The following is a 19,916-nucleotide window of genomic DNA, read 5'->3' as shown; positions in this document are numbered from 1 at the left end:
TGCGCAGAGGTGGGACGGCGCGGTGACGACAGTCGCCCCTTATCAGCAGCAGTGACTGGAGTGAAAGAGCAGAGCGATCGGAAGATGGTCTTGTTGAAGGAAGATTTTGCATTTTAATTCCCCTAATTTTACATTCCGTAGCATGTCTTGAATGGCTGTACTTCACACAGAAAAATAAGGCATATTTGAATCAACAAAACGTTTTGTTGATTTGAAAATCATGATTTTTGTTGAATCAACGCTAAACGTCAAAGCAGTTTTTTCAAAACAACAAAAGACCTTTGTGGTTTGTTTCAACGCATTTTTTTTTTGTTGATTATATTCAACAAAATTTTTGTTGATTCAAACTTCGTACAGGCTGATTCTACAAAACATTTTTCTGCGTGTTGATTAAAGATGGAACACTGCTGCTTACTTTTTCTTGTTCTTCTATTTCTTGCAGACTTGTGACTTGTGAGTTTGGCGACTTGGCTTACCGTAGAGTTGCGCCAAGACGTGGTTCAAAGATCGTTATAAGCACTCGCAGTTCGAAATCCTAAAGCGCTTGCAGATCCTCCTCGAGCATCGTCCACGTCTCGTACCCTTTGAGAACGACTGGTCTTATCAGCGTTTAGTACATATCGTATATGTACTTTGTACGTCAAGAAAGGGTACCAACCCTTAAGGTCTTGAGGAGCGCATAGTAACTACCAATTGTGCGTTTCGAATTTCACTGCTTTTGTCCGAGGTACACGAACTCCTCCACCACCAACGATCTCACGTTCGGTCCTTTGGGAGCCCAAGGGACTCGGTTCCTCCTGCCAGCAGATACTTCGTCTTCGCCACATTCACTCTTAATCCAACCTTATCCGCTTCCCGTTTCAAGTCAGTCTACTTTCTAGCCACGTCCATGTCGTCACCGAAGCAGATAAACCAGGAGGATCGGTTGATAATCGTAACCTGCGTGTTGTAGCCCACCCGTCTCATGAAACCTTCCGAAAAAAAACGAAACTATTGGCACTACGCCCCCCGGGGCATGGCCTTCCTCTAACGTGGGATTTCTGCTCCAGCGCCTCTGACGAGACAGGAGAAACCGGGACCGACGTTTTACTTCACCATCCGATAGAAGCTCAGTGGATAAGGCGGGAATCGAACCCGCGTCTCATAGCATCATCGGGATCGGCAGCCGAAGCCGCTACCCCTGCGCCACGAGACCCACCCCCTTCCAGTCTACGTTAAAACAGAGGCCAGAGATACCTTCGCCTTCCGGTATAGACAGGCTGCCAGCTTGTCCCGGTTAATCTAGATGAGTTCTGCACCGATACCATCATTTCCAGCCGCTTTGTTCTCCTTCAGCTTCTTGAGCTGGCTTGTCCGCGACATGAAGCCGTTCCGATGATAAAATAAGTTCAAAAAATATTCTAATCTTTCAAGCTAAGTACGGAGATCGGGAGGAAGAGAAGAAATATTGCGCATTATTTTCGTGACCATTAAAACAATTAAAATAAATAATGATTAAAATAAATCAAGTTTAAAAAATCAAAATGCCAAATTAATAACTTAAGAACTAAATAAACTAAAATTTTAGAAATAAAAGAAACCGAAAACCAAAAATTGTAGTATATAAAACACTTAAATATTAAGTTTCTGGAATTCAAAATTTAAAATATCATTTTTTTCAGTTTAAAAATCCTTTCATTTTCCAAATTCTTGAATTCCTTAACCCTCTAACGCCCAGAGCTGTTTGCTTATCGTAAAAATAGTAAATGGCTAAATTTTGGTACAATATTGCAGGAAATACTTTACTTTGACCCACAAACATCGAATTCGTGCAAAAAAGTTGAATTTGAAGTGGTGCACCAGAGCACCATCAGGAAGATGAGCTACTTTTTTTTAAATCACAAAATCTCGTTTTCTTCAAATCTATTGGTTCAGTTTTTTGAAAATGCTTCGAAATGTGTTAAAAACTACTTATTCTTTGCTGTAAGACCATATTTCTGAAGTATGAATTACAAATTCAAAAATCTCTGCATTTTCAGATTACTTTGATTGGCTCATTAATAACTCACAAACAACCATTTTCATGAAAAATAAGGAAAATAATAAAACCATCGGTCTAATAACAATGTTTTGTCTTGTTTATGAATAGTCAAAACGTTTATAAACTTTTGTTTCGGTAAAAAAAAGCTTTTTCTGTAATTTAGAAAAAAGTGCTCCTAAATATTTAGTTGCTCATATGCCTAGGTGGTGCCCTGGTGCACCAAATGAAAAAGGTTGAAAAACACTCAAAATCGGCCAAACTCACAATGTTATTCACAGGGGTTCTTGTACAAGGTTCAAATTATAGCAAAACATTTTTTGTGTCATAAAATTTTGTGTTTGGTAATTTTTACGGGCTTTTGAAAACAGGTCTTATTTATTTCCCTAAAATTTGCCCATTTTTGTTTACATTTCGTACTGTTACTTTGCTTGTGCTTGACCAAATTTGATAAAATTTGGGGAGATGTTAGTATACATCCTACATGAACACCTGCAACTTAAAGCACAATGAAAAGTTGTGTCAGTTCCGAGATATTTGAGTTCAAAGTTTTGGTGCTCTGGAGTAACCATGGGCGGGAGAGGGTTAATTCAGGAATTCCTAAATTCTGAAATTTTTTAATTCTGAAATTCTGAAATCCCTTATTCAGAAATTCTGCAATTCTTAAATTTTGAAATTCTAAAATTCTTAAAGTAAAAAAAATAACATTGATAAATTTTTAAATTATTGAAATTGTTAAATTCTTTAATGCCCCCAGAAAATCACAAAATATTAACAAATCCATTGGTTTAAAAATGTTTATTTTTTGGAATTTTTAAACTTACGATTTTTTTTCTTTTTAAATTATAATTATTAATTAATTATTAAAATTAATTGTTTCAATTACAGTACTTGTTCGGTAACTGGGCTGAGAACGTAGCCCAGTTACCCAATGCTGCTCGCTAACTGAGCCTAATATAAAATACCGAGGGGCCACAAATGCATTATATTTTGTTGATAAAATATTAACAAAAAGTTACTTGAATTTATGTCCAGAGCTTATATTTCAAGTATCCCTTATTTGTGACTTGAAATTTTACCAAAATAATATTTTTTTACACCACTTGATTTGTGCATCCATTGACCCCTCGGTTATTATGTTTTGTTTTTGTTTTTTGACGTTTGTCTGCATTTGAAGTGAGTTACAGCCCAGTTAAACTGCAACCCAGCTACAAAACAAGTACTGTACTTAAAATTTTCGAATTGGAAATTTCAACATTTTTTTATATTGAAAATTTTAAATTAGTTTTTTTTAATTCTGAATTTAATTTTTTTTTTATTTTTGAATATTCGATTTTTGATAATTTTCCATGTTATGAATTTTGTATTTTAAAATTTCTTACTTCAATTATTTTTTATATTTTTTTCAATTTAATTCAAAACATCTAAAATTATATTTTTTTTAAATTTTTGTTTCAAAATAAAAAAAAAATGGTTCAATGTTTCTGCCAGACAAATTATTCATAATTGTTAGGCTTATCCCTCTGGTTTACTTCATTTCAAGCAAAAATACAAAATCTGTTTTATTAGCATTGAGATTCTTCGTTTTAAGATTTAGCATTCATTTCTGTACCTTTTCAGCTTCCTTCCGAGCTCGTATCAGCCTTTTAGGATGATTAATAGGGTTAGTGAAATTTCACGATTTCGCGGACATCGTGAAATCCGCGAAATTTGTCTTTTTCCGCGAAATCCCGTGAAATTTATGTTTGTGTGAAACTGTAACGATATTTCTCAAAATAATTTATCAAACTCAAATAGAAATGAAAATAATCTTCTGAATTACTGTAAAGTTAAGCGAGTGAATACCCTGGTTTAATAACTAATATAGGGTTAGTGATTTTTGACGATTTCGTGGACGGCTTCGTGAAATTTATCATTTTTTAAAATCATGTTTTTAAAAACCAAAGTTATAAATATTTGATCCATAAAGACTATTTAAGTAAATTTATTAGTTTTTAATTGATATGAACCATTTGAAGAATTGTTCAGTTTTCTCAGTTTTTTTAGAAACTAACTAAATTTAGTAATATTTTCATTCGTTGTAATAAACATTTAGCTACTATTTTATTTTAAAGGTATTGTTTCAATAGAAATTTAAATAATCCAGCTTTGTTTTATTCAAAATAAAATGAGGAATATTTTTTATCTTTTGAATCACCTTTTAAAAACATTTCAGATTTTTTTTTCTGAGTCCTGTTTAATTTTACAATATTTGATTATTTGGGTAGATGATCTCGTGAAAGTTAAAAAATATTATTTTTTTTTGTTTTCTCATGTGAGTTAAAAATTTCGATTTCGTTACAAATTATTTTATTTTGCCCATTGATTTTTAATTAGGTTTTTGACAAATGAGATGAAAACTTTAAAAATCATTTTGAATGGGCTAACTGTCGCAGAAAATTCATATTATTTTACTAATTTTGGCTAAACAAGATTGTTTAATCTTGCTTTGATATAAATTTAATAAAATGTGAAACGATAAGACAGAAGCAAATCAGCGAAAACTTGTTAGCTTTACTAGGCGAATCTTAAAAAAACAGTTCAGTAAATGAGAAAATGCATGCCCTACATTTTGTTTCAAAAAATATATAGAGCTCATCTTTAAACCGGTGGAAACTTTTTTTAAAATGAGGAGATTTTTTTTTGTGTCATGTTCAAATTTAGTGAAGTTTTTTTTAGTTTATTGAAGAATAATATATAATGAAGCATAAGAAGTAGTTTCTGTGATTTAAGCATAAGATTTTCAGAGTTATTTTAACATTTTTCACGTTCCGCGAAATTTGCGTGAAATTTTGTGTTTTGAAATTGAGGTCCCCGTGAAATTTGCAATTTTCGAGCGTGAAAAATCACTAAGCCTAATGATTAAGTTTCAATAAAAGACAACAAAATAAAAAATAACAAATTGAACAAATCTCGGTGCGAACGCACCATTATTTTATTTTCGCAACTTTAAATCAAATGACAACGCAGGGCTTTCGGAACCGAATCAACAAATAACTGCACAACACCGGGTAGGATTATTGTTCTTTTTTTGTTTGTTTTGTTTGTTGTTTCTTTGTTTTGTTCCAACAAAAGCGCGTTTCGGTCGACCACCGGCGAATGATGGCCCCCTTTTCTCTCTCTCTCGCTCGCTCGCTCTCACTTCCTAGACCGATTCCAGCTCGTGGCGAGCTGGTTTTCTTAACCATTTTTTTTTGTTTTGTTTGTTATTGTTAATCTTCTTATGCCAACTTCGAATGCTTGATTTTTTAAATTTTGTTTTTGTCCGAATGTGTTTGTTTTTTCGTCTCATTAAAAAAAAAGAAAAGATTTGCCATCCTCGCTTACTCTGCCAATCGGTCAAATACCTTTTCAATAATCTATAATAGTAATAATGAATGCAACAAGTTGGTGTACACTTTTTTATTCTTATTTTCTCTTTTTTGTTTGTCTTGCGTGTGTGTGATTTTTTTGTGTAGCCTTTTTCTCATTTAGGTGTAGTTTTTCGCCAATGCTTTTTTTGATTCTTTAATTTTGCTTACTTTCTCTCTTTAGCATGCACTTTTATCAACCCTTCTTCTTGACGCTTAGTTCTAACTTTGTTTTTTTTTTTGTTTGTTTTCTATTTTAATTAGATAGCATTATGATTTACTTTGTTTTCTCCTTTGTTGTTCCTATTGTGTGTGTATTGTGTTTTGTGTGTTTCACCCCTTCGTCCTTCTTTTAATCTCTCGAACTCGCGCGCGCGGCCTAATTGATACGTAATTCTGTAATTAATAATAAAAACTTATGATGACGATGATGGGCTGCTGCTGTTGAACAGCAACATTTGATGCGATGATGATTATGGATGCGCAACGCGGGATGATCAAATTTAAGACTAAACTATCAATTAATTGATACAATAATCGTAATCGCGCTTCCTTACGTTTTTTTACTGCTGCTGCTGCTGTTCATCTTATTCCTGCTTTAAGCTTACACTCTCTCACACGCGCTCTCACTCGCTTGCAGCAAATCTTTCACTCGAACCCTTTCATCCCACCACAAAAAAAAATGCACTTTCTGCTTTAATTATGCACTTTTTGCTCTGTTGCGTGTGTTTGTTTCTTTTATCCTTGCTTTTTTTCGTTACTTTCGTTTATTAATTAAGGATAATAGCAATAATAATTGTTTTTTTGAATATTTTTTTTTTATTTTAACTTCCCCCCTTTCTCTTTTTATTTGCTGTGTGTGTTTTTTTTAGTTTAAGTTTTCTCCTCTATTGTATGGTATATTATAAAAAGCTTTTCACATCGTTTTGAACCCCTCTCAATTTACCCTCCCCCGCACTCGCGCCCTTTCAGCTTTTCTCTCTTTTTATTCGAAATATACCACTGGATTAATTCCCCCCCCTTACTTCACCTCAAATCGCTTCAAATTCCTCCTCCTAGATCTCTCACTCACCCTTCCACCTACCTCACTCTTGATTCTTAATCCTTCCCGCACGCTCTTTCTCTGCGCTTCCGCCGCCGCTTCTGCCTCCTCTTTTTCAACCTAAACACATTTATAATTGTTTTTTGACAATAATAATTACTACTACGCTTACGATTAGCTAAAACTTATCCTGAAATATAAATAGATTATTGGTTGCGGCGACGGCGATGATGTTCTCGAGCGGGTGCCAGGCCGTGTGCAGGATCTTCTTGTTAAAGTCCAAACAGTCGACGCTGATTTCGTCCTTTTTCCGCTTGCCGCCGGTGCACACCTTCCGCGGCTTCAGCACCGTCTTCGGCTTGATGATGTCGCGGGACGCCTCGAGCGTCACGTCCTTCTTGCTGTTGCGGTCGAACACGCGGAAGAAGTTGTTGTAGCTGCCGGTCATGATCGAGCTGTCGTTGCCGTTCCAGCAGCACTCGAACTTGTCGAAGATGCAGTCGTTCTCGTACAGCGAGCAAAGCTTCGTGCGGAGGTACTCGTGGACCTGCGGGGGAAGGACAAAATGTTAGTAATTTTGATTTCGGGCAATCTGGCCAATATTCGCTGGCCGACAGTGAATTTATATTGATTGTCCCATGTCATTTATGAAAGATTCTGACTTTTTAGCAATTTTAGGTTTAGTTTGACGTTTACTTTTCGAAAAACCCAAAAAAATTAATTTGTTTGGAAAAAAACTGAAAAAACAACACCAAGTCTGTTTGTCCCATCGTTATACTCATACGCATAATTGTCCCACCAAGTATTTTCATTCACGGAATCATTAGTTTTACGATGTATTGAGTTTTGTTTACTTATTGTACAACAAGAGGATTACAAATAAGATTGGTGAACTGCTAACTGGGTTTACTAGGGACTTATAGGGCGAATAGGGACCCACGGGACAATAATGCGTAAAAACACAGAAATCAGTCTAAAAGTATCACTTTTTTGAACATTGGACAATTATGCGAAGAACGGCAGTACCAGTGTTGGAAATTTATTTTTTTTAGTACAGTCCAGACTCGTTTATTCGATGTTTCGATTATCCGAAGGTTTATATGAGACTTCGGATAATCGAATCACGACAAAAATCGTTTTTTTTATTTCTTTCTTTAAAGGGAGCGTTCTTTTATTACGTAACGCAAAAAATCGGATTTTTAGACCCTCCCCCCCCCCCCTCGTAACAAAATTTCCATACAAATTTCAAAAAATTTGTATGAAGCGTAACACGGCCTCCGATCCCCCCTCCCCCCCATCTGCGTTACGTAATAAAAGAACGCTCCCAAACATCAAATAAGAATTTTGCAACCCAATTTTAGGCAAATTTTCCAAATTTCCAAAAAAAGTGTCCACGTGGTTTATGGATGGGCCCTTATCGCAGTTTCAGTGAAAAAAGTTGGATTTTCCAAGATTTTATTTTCACAAAATCATATTTTGGACTCCCGTTAATGAACCGAAAAAAATATTTTCAGACATAGGTTCTTTGTTCCAGACACCGTTAAAACGGCATTCGAAGTTTTCATATGACTTTTTCAAATGATAGGCTAGATTTTTGGGACTTCTAATTATTTTTCTTGAAATTTCGACTGATCATTTGCGTTTAAGACAGCTAAAATCGGTTGAAATGGAGCGAAGTTATGATTATTTGAAAAATGTGGTTTTTGCGAAAATCGACGAAAATGATCATTTTTTGGAACACCAACACGGCGTAGGTCAACCTAAACAATTTAAAAAGGGGTACATCTTTTATGTCAGAAAAAAGGTTTCATTTTACCTCTAATAATGTGTAAATTTACATCTGGCAGACGCTAGGGAAAAATATCTGTAATCCCAAAAAAATATCAAACCGGCGATAGATATGTCTAGCTTACTAAGTCCGCGCCCTAACCCGCACGGCCAACTCGCCGATGTGAAAACTGGACGATCGAAACCAATGTAGCCCTGGTGTTCCGTACATTGTATACTGTATTTACTGCATATACACACAGCAAAAAAATCCGATGGTAAAATCGCATGTAAAAGCATGCACATTACCTTCGTCAAAATAAACACTTAATATTACACACTGCATAGGGGGATGGCGTCGCTATTTTTAGACCACGTTTTCCACTTTTTGTCATCGAAACCGACTACTTTATCGACTTCATTTTGCTGGGTGAGATAGGACGCCGTCTATTTTTAGACGATGACTCAGCACTTTTCCACTCTTGCACTTAAAAAAACCAGATGGCAGCACGATGTAACGCCACGTCCCTATATACAGTTGCAACCGACGGGATTCAAACCCAGCACCAACAGTAAGGACTGGCGCCTTAGCCCACTCGGCTATCAGACCAATGAAAAGCTGTAAGGATAAACGCATATATGAGCATGACATTTTGGTCAAGTAGGTTCCCCATACTGATGGGCTACATATTTCAGGGTGTAAAATCACATAAAATTCCATAAAATAATGCAATATTTATTTTACATCCAAGCCTTTTACACGCAGCTGGATTACTACTTTTTTAGCTGTGCAGTATACATATACGAGATACGTAGAGCCGGTTTGATATTTTTTGGGATAACAGATATTTTTCCCTAGCGTCTTCCAGATGTAAATTTACACATTATTAGAGGTAAAATTAAACCTTTTTTCTGCCATAAAAGATGTACCACTTTTTAGACATAATTTTATCACGATTTTTTTACTGTGTGATGGCCAAACAAAAAATACGGTTCTAATTATTTGGGCCAAAGAAACCCCACTCCAGTTTTGTGCCAAATCTAAACACTTTCATTAATTCCTTTAGCTTTCATATCCAGAGTTTTTTTTTTTTTTTTTTGAAAAGGACCAATAAACTATTGTTTTTCATATGTTTATAGGACCTAATAAAAAAAAACTCTGGATATGGAACTGCTGCTGGAGTTTTTTTAAAGGTCCAATAAACCAAATTTTTAAGTTTTTGCTTTTTGGGTGTTTTGATAACCTTGACTCAAAACGGTTTCAAAAACACCCAAAAAGCAAAAACTAGAAATTTGGTTTATTGGACCTTTAAAAAAAACTCCAGATATTCAATTCGTTGCAAAACTTGATTTAATCAGTACTCGTTGTATTTATCAAATTTGGTAAACTTCGTTGGATAAATTAGGGGTACCCTAAAAAAAAACAATTCTCCACTTTCTTCTAGGCTGGTACCTCCTGCCATGTAAATCAAGTAGCCCCGATACCCCTGTTGAGAAACGCTGCTCTACAGCAATACCTTGGCGTTCTCTATTGCGAGATTCCTACTCGAAACTAGGTGTCCGAAGGTTTGAAACGGGGATTCAATCCAAAGGGTTTGTTCAAATATTACGTCCAGAGATTTTCGGGATTTCAGACCCCCCCCCCTCCCCCCTGTCACGCATTTTTCCTATACCTTTAACATGGGCTGTCACAAAACCCAGACCCCCCCCCCCTCCCCCTATTTATGGACGTAATTTTTGAACGAACCCAAACCTCTTTTTATACCGGGATTCGAACTGACGACCTTATCAAACCATAATGAGAGCAATCGTGACTTAATGGTTACGATGTTCGCTTTGTAAGCGAATGGTTCTGTGTTCGATACCCATCTGCTTCCAGCGGGAAAGTTGCTGACTCATTGAATTCTGAAATGATTGAAATTACGCCGGGAACCGTGGTGTAGGGGTAAGCGTGATTGCCTCTCACCCAGTCGGCCTGGGTTCGAGCCCAGACGGTCCCGGTGGCATTTTTCGAGACGAGAATTGTCTGATCACGCCTTCCGTCGGACGGGAAGTAAATGTTGGCCCCGAACTAACCTTAAAAGGTTAGGTCGTTAGCTCAGTCCAGGTTTAGGAGTCGTCTCCCTGGGTCCTGTCTCGGTGGAGTCGCTCTTAGGCAGTTGGACTAACAATCCAAAGGTCGTCAGTTCGAATCCCGGGGTGGAAGGAAGCTAAGGTGTAAAAAGAGGTTTGCAATTGCCTCAACAATCAAGCCTTCGAACACCTAGTTTCGAGTAGGAATCTCGCAATCGAGAACGCCAAGGCAATGCTGTAGAGCGAATAATTTGATTTTGATTTTTTTTTAAATACATGAGCTTACGGCGGGATTCGATCCTCCGTCCTTTAGATTGTTAAGCAAAACGCTTACCACAAGACCATTGAGGCTTGTGAGTTTAGAAGAACTTACACACACTGATATTGTTGAATCCCAGAATCTGACAACAATTACAAGTTGAATATTCAGAACTACTACTGCCCATAATTGAAACACTGTTTGGGGAATTTCAAGTTTTAGAAGATTCTTTGGAACATCGTCTGCCAATGGTGCTAATATCTCGTTTTTACCAAAAGTGGATATTAGAGCGCCCAGGCCTAGGAATCTATGAAGGGAAATGAAATATTCTGAGAGAAATTTCAAACACCCAAGTCATTAAAATTTAAGGTTAAAAAACTTAGTTTTGTTTTGTGGTGCTGGCACGTTGCTTGTACCGAACATGCAAAAATATAACAAAAACTATCAGATTATTATAAACGGCAGTTTTACAATGTTTGTAATTGTTATTTCAAATCAATTCAATTAGTGTTTATTAGAATTTAACAGTTCTGCTCCAGGATGTTACATTTTCAATTCAGAGATTTGGAGAACCTTTCAACTGAGATCAATTCAAAAGCCTTTACAGGGAGGATACATGTTTCTTTAGATTTTGCTAGCTGAGTGCTCTTTTAGGGAAAATACATTTTGAGAAAAAAAAAAACCCTAGATCTATTGTAATTGTTAATTGTCGTTTTTTGACCAGAACCCCGATTTGACAGTTTGATAGGAACCCTGAGAGTAACATTTCGCCTCTCCATGTAGGCTTACTACTCAGGCCTACTGCGTATAGTTAACCGCAAAGATGATTCGTTAAATTGGATTGAGGTTGAACTCATTTTTGAATCTACAAGGGGATATTCCATTCAGTACCTAATTACAATAAATGGGCGGTTTGGCGTTGGGCCACAGTTCATTTCCTTTTTTATTGGTATTATTTTTATGGATAATTTCAAACGCAATATTGCCATTCCAACGCATAACAAAGAGCTAGATTTGCTTTTTTTCTAAAAGTTTACATCGAAATAAACTTAAAAGTGAAAATATTAGTTAAAAATCACAAAAAGGGACAATTCTGCTGAAAAAAAAGAGTACTCACCGGGTACGTCTCGATCGGCTTCGTCTCCATGTGCAGATCCCACACCTTAATACTCAGATAGTCGCGGGAGATCATGTACCGGCCGGTGTTGCTCAGCTTGACGTCGCTGATCGAGCTGATGATCTCGCGGAAGAAGCTCTTGTTGGTGATGTCCACGTCCTCGGGCTCCTCGAACAGCTTCGCGTGCCGGTCGCAGAGCGCCGACGACCGCATATCACATAACCGGATCGTGCCCTTGCTGCTCGAGTAGACAAAGACGTTGCACTCGGTCGGGTGGAACTCGGCCGCCGTGATGACCTCCGTCAGCTCCTCCATGTTGGCCGGCTTGATGTCGACGATGTTGAAGCTCTGGTCGGTGATCTCCAGGTGCCACAGGTTCAGCCGCAGATCGTCCGCCGACAGGTACGTCTCCTGGTCCGAGTTGACCGAGATCGAGTTGATGTGGTAGGTGTGAGCGTTGGCAAAGATCCGGCGGGGCGACGCCTCCACCATCAGGTCCATCGGCTTTATCGACGGCACCCGCAGCGAGCTGATCATCGCCGGGTCCCGTATGCTGCCGTTGTCCTCCCGCGTGTTGTACCCCTCGACCCGTTTGTCCCGCTCCGACACCTTCCACAGCTTTATCGTCTTGTCGTTGGTGGACAGCAGAAAGTGCGACTGGTTCTTGCGCCGGAGCCATCTGATCTTGTTGATTTTCTCCTCTATTTCTAGCGATTTTAGGTAGTCGAACTCGGGCTCGTGTGACTGGAAGGTGGAATAGACGTTGTACTCGCCGCGCCGCGGGTTCGACGATTTCGAGGCAGGATCTCTCTGCGGAAGTGGAGAAGGAGAACACAATTAGCATTGATTTCTTCGGACGAGTGTGTTTGTCTATTTTCGATTCCAGGGCAAGGACGAAGCTAATCATTTATTAATTATCCCCCCACGAGTTGATGCAATTGACGGCCAATTTGCTCATAATTTTCCAAAGTGAAGAATCCAAAAAGTGCATTCCATACGAATCCTCACACAAAAATTGGTTGTCGTTTTTTGTCGCAGGACACTTTCCAGGACACGAAACTCGCGATTGAGCGAGTAGTCTCTTGTCCTCGGTATGAAAGGAGGAAAAAAAAACTTCAATCGATTGCCACAAGTGCTACAGAAGCGCAGCACGAGCAAGGAAGACGGTTGTGTGACTGAAAAATGATGTCTGCTTTTGATGTAGTGCTTTATTTTTTTCGCTTTGCGGTGGTCACGAGCCATTTTGATTGAGTTTTGGGTGGTTTTATTATTTCGTCTTCGTTCGTTTCCAAATTTAAATTAACAAAAAAAAAAACAAATCCAACAGTCATTATCCATTTTTTACGACACGTACATACTACGTATACCGTCTACCGTTCAAATTAACAACAATATGCAAAACAAAAGTCGGAGCTTGACGAGAGACACGCGGTCGGAACGACGACGGCGATGAAAACTAGGTCAACTGGTTGACTGAGAAGTGACTGACTGAGAGAGCGGCGGACGGTTCTGTGCTGACATGTGCTGGTTGCTGTGAATTGAGCTAAGGTGAACCGTTCAACAACAACAGCACACCTTCACTTTATCTCAAACATGTGTCTTTGAACGGAGCCGATCGTTTTATATTGGGTCGTTTTGTTGTGATAATGCCTGCCTCCTGACCTTTCGACGCCATTTCGCCGAATCGCGGTATGTTTTTCCGCCACCACACATTTTCTACGATAAATTTTATCGTCATCCAAACGCGTCTCAACACAAGGAGGAGCACTAAATGTTTACGATTATTTTCAAATAGGGAAAAGTTATTATATGTTTGGCATGTTAAAGAGTCGATTCTGATTCCACCCGATTCGATTTTGACATTTAAACAACTCATTTTGCAAATCTGTTGAGAAAACTTGCTTGCTCACAACCCTTAAGCTATTTATTTATTTTTTCAGATGAATAGCGATATGCTGATATGCCAACATTAGGTGCCCGAGGCAAATGTATGCCGTACCGTTCCTCTAATAGCAGATCGAGATTTTATACCTTCTAGAGGTGGGCAAAACGGCTCTTTTTTAGGAACCGCTCATTTTCGTTCGCTCATTAAAAAGAGCCGCTCTTTTGAACGGCTCTTTCGCTCTTTTTCAAAATTTGGATGAAAAGTTTTTTTTTTAAGAATCGTGTGATTTTAGAAGTTATTTCACACTAGACTTTTACAAATTATTTAATAAAAAAACTAAAACTGAAAACGAGAAGATGTCTTTGAAAACCATAGGTCTTGGCGGACTCTATGTCAAGATTTCTACTCGAACCTAAACATTAGAGTTATTGAATGGCATCTAAACTTAAATCTAGGATTGGAAAAATTGCTTTTAATTTTAAAATTTCTTTTATTTCTGCAAGAATTGAACTAATGCTGATATTTTATTTGAAGAAAACATTCTGTGAACTCTTTTCTACATTCTGATTTAATCGATAAAGTCTATAAACGTTACAGTTTAATCGGACAAAAGGATTTTTTTTTTCAAAATTTCTAAACTATTCAGTAGATTTTTGGTAATATTTTACAAATTATGCAATTTGAAATGCTCAAATTTGTATTCCGGTAATACTTTAATGTACAATCAGTTGTAAAGTGAAGAGTTTTTTTCATGTTTAAATAGCATTGAAATTTTTGAAATTGCATTTTCAATTCTCAAAAACAAATTTAATACTACATTCTTTTTGGAAATTCAACAAATTATATTTAAAACAAAAATCATGCCATCTTGAGCCAGTTCTTTCAAAAGTCCGAAGTTTAAAAAAGAACCGCGGTTCTTTTTTTGTGAGCCACGGTTCTTTCGCTCTTTCCAGTGAACCGGCTCTTTGAGCGGCTCGCTCTTTTTTTGCCCACCTCTAATACCTTCTATTTTAAAAACGAAACTGTTTAAAATATTGTGCCAAAAGCATCGTTAGAAGTCCCCCTTAAATACGCCCAATCAATAAAGTTTTTAAATTCTGCTAAAATTGGCAATTTGAGTGATAAATGCCATTTTGGCCATAATTGTGTGTGTTTCTGTCAAAATAAATCAATAACTTAAAACCAATCTCAATGGCTCTAAAAGGTGCCCAACATCTCTATTAGCCCGGGTCAAAAAAAATAAAGTTGCTCAAATAAAAAAATATATGAGATTGCCCGAAAGAGTTGTCAAAATGGAGGCTCAGGCCAAAATTTCAGCCCATTTGTTTGAAAACTGGCTTGCCTTGAGCAGGAACATGTTTAAATGGGAATTAAACCGTAAAACTGGAGCATTTATCATTTATTTATTATTTTTTTTAGATAAATTGCTCTGTACTCTGTGTTCTGTTTACTATTCAATCTTTTTAAAAATCATAATAGGCTCTACAGACCGCAAAGCTAAGCAATCCACTTTAACGACCCCCGGGTCTTTCGTGGTCTCTGTTGCAAGTTTCTGCTCATTTTTAGGCGTCCGAAGGTTATGTGTGGTGAGTCACTCAAAACCTCATTCACGCTAAAGGACCGACGTTTTACTTCCCTATCCGATAGAAGGCGTGATCAGGCAAATATCGTCTCGAAAAATGCCCCGGGTCCGTCTGGGATTGAACCCAGGCCATACTGGGGTGAGAGGCTACCACGCTAACCACTGCGCCACCGGACCCGGCAGATCGACCAACATGAAAAAATACATTTTTTCTTTATATGGATTGGGCGGGGAGCAAATCGGAAAATTATACACATGCTTCATACATCATAAATAATAAAAATCAGAGGCGATCAGACCCGGCCATTTGAGGTTTTGTTGAAAACATTTGATAGCCGTCTAAATATTTTTTTTGACAAAGAACTTTGTCCTAAGGTTTCTATACGTGGTGTCAATCCAAAATTTTCGCGAAGCGAAAACGTTACGTGACGAATTCCCCTCTCGGCAAATTTCCCCTCTTTTTGGTGCACGCTGGTTGGATGAGCGAACGTTTCCCAATCAGTCAATATTGAGACGTGAGATTGATGTAGGGTATATGGCCCTATTTTGGACCTACTATGCAAAGCGTCAACACATTTCGCATGGTTCTCAAGAACGGTCTAACTAATTTAACTCGTCTCAGGATTGTTTTGTGTCTTAATTTATGCTTAACAAAGTGTACTATTGAAAATTGAAAATAATTTAACCATTCCACTGTAATAAGCATTTCAAGTAAAACATTTTTTTGATGCTTTTTGGACTTATTGAATGTATTTTGGAGACATCGCTGAACCTATTTTGGACTCACACTCTGATTGGTTGAAATTTGGACAACTCGAATTGCGGCGTGCGGCGGCAACACGCACACTTACGAAAAACTCGGTTTGATAAACCAAAGGGCCTATCCACGATTGTAATTTGGAAAATATTTATTTCAGAAATTAAATAATTATGATAAAACAATGGATTTGAATTTGAAAACGTGTTTTAATTACCGTAAACCGGGGTGACTATGATAGGATTTTAATTTGTTTTTGTAATATTTTCCTACAGGTAAGGTTTTTCTCAAGATTATTATTTTTAAAACATGTACTGTGTTAGGACACACAAAGTCCATGCACTATTTTGGAAAAAAAGTTTTTGCAATAGTGTTTAGAAAAATAGTTACGTTAAAAATTCTTAGTTTGAATTCCGGGGTTACTTTGATAGTCATAGTTTTTCTTGTCAAAATCATATTTAAGTTGTTCAAACTTTATTTGTACGTTAAAAATTAAATTAAATTTTAGGTAAAATTGTTAAAAATTTAGAACTTTGCCTGAAATTCGTTGAAACTAGTTTTGTATTTAAATTATAGATTTATATTACATGTTTAATTGAGTTCAAAGAACGAATCAGAAGTTTTTACATTTTTTATTTATTTTGTTTTAATGAAAATGCCTTTAATTTAGTAGTTTTTTTTTTACTTATGTTTCAAAAACAAATAATATTTAATAATATTTATTATTTACAAACTTATTTTACCTTTTCCTAGTAAAAGATTGTCCGAAGAATCCGAAAATGCATTCCGTTTTACGATTCAAAATCATGTTCATTGAGAAAATCATGACACTTTGTGAAGTTTAAAATAATGACTTTAATCAACATTTTCTTAGCTATAGTTAACTAACTTTTTACACTATTCAAAATTTTATGAAAAGATCTTCTTGAGGTACTTTGAACACTTCTGCAGCGACCTCAAATTTAAATCATTAAATTTGTCCATTTTTCGATCCTCACCACAGTTCTGACCATGCGCGCTTACGCAAGCATAAATAATCTTACCCGTCGACTCGCGTTGCGCGACAAATAATTAAGCTTATGTACAGGTGTGGATCATGAGTCATCCTCACCTGAAAAGCCCTTTATTAAATTTCGCCAATTGTTAGGCAATCAAAAAAATGGTTAAGCTTTCAATTATGAATGTGCGATGTTATTACACAGGGGAAATTGAGGGTGTGGCTTAACCAAATTCATTGGCATGTTTGTTCAATGGAGAATTCGACCTTCTCATTATTGACCAACATTTTTGAGAATGTTTTAGGAACATAATTTTGATATTCCAATAACATAATTTAAAGTTTCACGACAATGGTTCGAACCCATGACTTCCGATTTTGAGGTGTACTCACTACACCATACGGAAAGTCATGAAGAATTGCAGAGGTCTGCATAATTTAATTCATGAGGTTCATCGATGCTTCTCATCGAAACGGACCACTTTTAGTAGAACAAAATTTAGTAGAGTTTTCGGGGACTGACTATAAAAACCCCAAAATTCTTGAGGAGGGCAGTTAGTTCCAGTCAGTTCCAGCCAGTTCAAGCCCAGTCCAGTTCCAGATCCTGAAGAAGCCCCAGACCAGCCGGACCCGCCAGCAGCCACCAGTAGCAGAGGCCCCAGTCCAGCCGGACTTAGCGGTGGAGGCCGCAGTCCGCCGGGACTTAGCCGCTGTGAAGAGTCCGCCGGGACTTAGCCGCTGTGAAGAGTCCGCCGGGACTTAGCCGCTGTGAAGAGTCCGCCGAGACTTAGCCGCCGTGAATAGTCCACCCGGGACTTAGGAGTTCGGGTCTGGCATGGCTCGGCGAAGAGGTCTGGAGGACAAGTCTGGTTTCAACGTAGAGAATTGGCTCGACGAAGGTCTTAATGAAATTAGCAACAAAAAGTTGAGTGATGTGATCGTGCGCGTAAAAGTTGAGAGTGTTACCGCAAAAATGTAATCTTTAAAAAGTGTAATATACAAATAAGTTGAAGTTTACTGATCTGTTTTGACTCTACAAGTAAATATCACAAAAATCCTGAAAGCCTAAACCGCTCGGGCCGTTCACTTCTCTACCACGGTCAGTATGATTCCATACCATTCCGTATGTATTTAATTTGTACTCTTCATTTTGCGGAAAAATCTAAAAAAAAATTGATTTGTTTACAACTAGCGCTTAGGATCTTTTTAAAACGAACTCAAGATTTTTTAAATTTAATTCATACGACTTTTTTAAAAACCACTCGTAAGCAATGTTGACAGCTCCTGTCACGGTAACAGCTGACGATTTAATGAACTAGACCCTTTAGGTTTTCAATCGCTTCCCCTTCAATTCCAACAGGGTAGCCAGTTTGCATTTTTTTAAGCAAAATTTAAAAATATATGCAGCTAAATTGGTGATAATGATGTTAAGACAAACGTAAATCAACATCAGTTTAAATTTTGGGATACTTTGCCATCGGTCCTAACAATCATCTAAATCTCTATCATCAATTTGCATTTTTATCGTTTAATAAACATTTTTTCATTGTTTCTGTTAATCATTTGCTTTTTAAAGCTTAGATTTCTTTTAAATAATTACAGTAAAGGAATGTAATTCCAAATATTAAATTAAAAAAAAAAATCAATTAAAGTCAATGAAATATCGAAATAAATTGATAAACAAAACTGGCAACACCTTGTTACACATGTGTTGGTGATAGCCTTGAACCGACGGCAAAGTAGCTCCAAAAACTGATCCAACGCGGCTGATTTGAAAAAATATTTTGAATTGAGTTTTTTTCGATAATAGAATAGTTATTTCAATGGTTTAGTGACGAAAAACATAAAAGAATTATATAGACAACAGTTACATTAATCGAAAACCAGACGAAATTGCTTGGTGTCAGTGCAAAACAGAAAAAACCATCAAGGTGTCGCGAGCCAAATCCGATAAGCAACGAGGCCGGAATATTTGGACCTAATCGATGTGCTAGGAAAATGGTAGGAAATACGGATGGCATTTGAAAAAGTGGCTGAAAAAGCGGAAATAATCAAAAATGTTAACATTTTTGGAAGAGGTAAGCTACAAAACGATCCTGCTTACACTTTCTGTTGGTTGGATTCAGTGAATTCGTACTTTAAAAGCCTGAACAACCTCGATTAATAAAAAATAGGTCCAAAATAGGTACTAGGTCCAAAATAGGGTCATATACCCTATCTAAAATCACCCCCACTCCACCTCATAATTTTCGGATCGTCGACGAGGCAACAAAACCCGGCTCGGTCGGTCCCGAAAATTCATTCTATTGCTGGACTTCGACGAGAACACATCAGAAGCAGATGGCCTGGTGGCCCGGTAGCAGACGGCCTGGAGGTTCGGGAGCAGATGGCTTGGAGGCAAGGACCAGCTAAGACATGCCAGTCACGGGAGTCGATCATTGGAACTGGCCACCACCTGAACTGGAGTGGCCGGAGGCCCCGGGGATGTTCCGATAGGGGGACACTTGCCGGACCGTAAGAGTTGGGGCAATATGGGTATCATACTTTAGGGTTTTTGATAATGGACATGAAATTTGACATTTCGGCAGTAGTGGCCACAATCCGGAGTGGCCGGAGGCCCCGCGGATGTTCCGATGGGGGGACATTTGCCGAACCGTAAGAGTTGGGGCAATATGGGTATCAAACTTTATGGTTTTTGATACTGGACATGAAATTTGACATTTTGGCAGTAGTGGCTATAATCCGGAGTGGCCGGAGGCCCCGCGGATGTTCCGATGGGGGGACATTTGCCGGACCGTAAGAGTTGGGGCAATATGGGTATCAAACTTTATGGTTTTTGATACTGGACATGAAATTTGACATTTCGGCAGTAGTGGCTACTCCGGAGTGGCCGGAGGCCCCGGGGATGTTCCGAAGGGGGGACATTTGCTGGACCGTAAGAGTTGGGGCAATATGGGTATCAAACTTTATGGTTTTTGATACTGGACATGAAATTTGCCAATTCGGCAGTAGTGGCCACAATCCGGAGTGG

General features: G+C 37.7%; 1 protein-coding gene across 6 annotated transcripts in view; it reads right to left on the bottom strand.

Annotated features, from left to right (window-relative positions):
* Nucleotides 1-5,633: 5,633 nt before the first annotated feature.
* LOC120427898 (protein phosphatase PP2A 55 kDa regulatory subunit) overlaps nt 5,634-19,916 on the bottom strand; it is a 77,939-nt gene continuing 63,656 nt past the window's right edge. For all 6 annotated transcript variants that reach the window (XM_039592835.2, XM_039592833.2, XM_039592837.2 and 3 more), the window contains 2 exons: nt 11,665-12,474; nt 5,634-6,995 (listed from right to left, as the gene is read on the bottom strand). In XM_039592835.2, coding sequence (XP_039448769.1) covers nt 6,627-6,995; nt 11,665-12,474 — 1,179 coding nt within the window. In that variant the 3' untranslated portion in view covers nt 5,634-6,626. The remainder of the gene's footprint in view (nt 6,996-11,664; nt 12,475-19,916) is intronic.

The sequence above is a fragment of the Culex pipiens genome, chromosome 1 (assembly GCF_016801865.2).
Source record: "Culex pipiens pallens isolate TS chromosome 1, TS_CPP_V2, whole genome shotgun sequence".
Classification (NCBI taxonomy): Eukaryota; Metazoa; Arthropoda; class Insecta; order Diptera; family Culicidae; genus Culex; species Culex pipiens.
The sequence above is the reverse complement of the archived record's forward strand: the minus strand, read 5'-3'. Positions and strand labels throughout refer to the sequence as shown.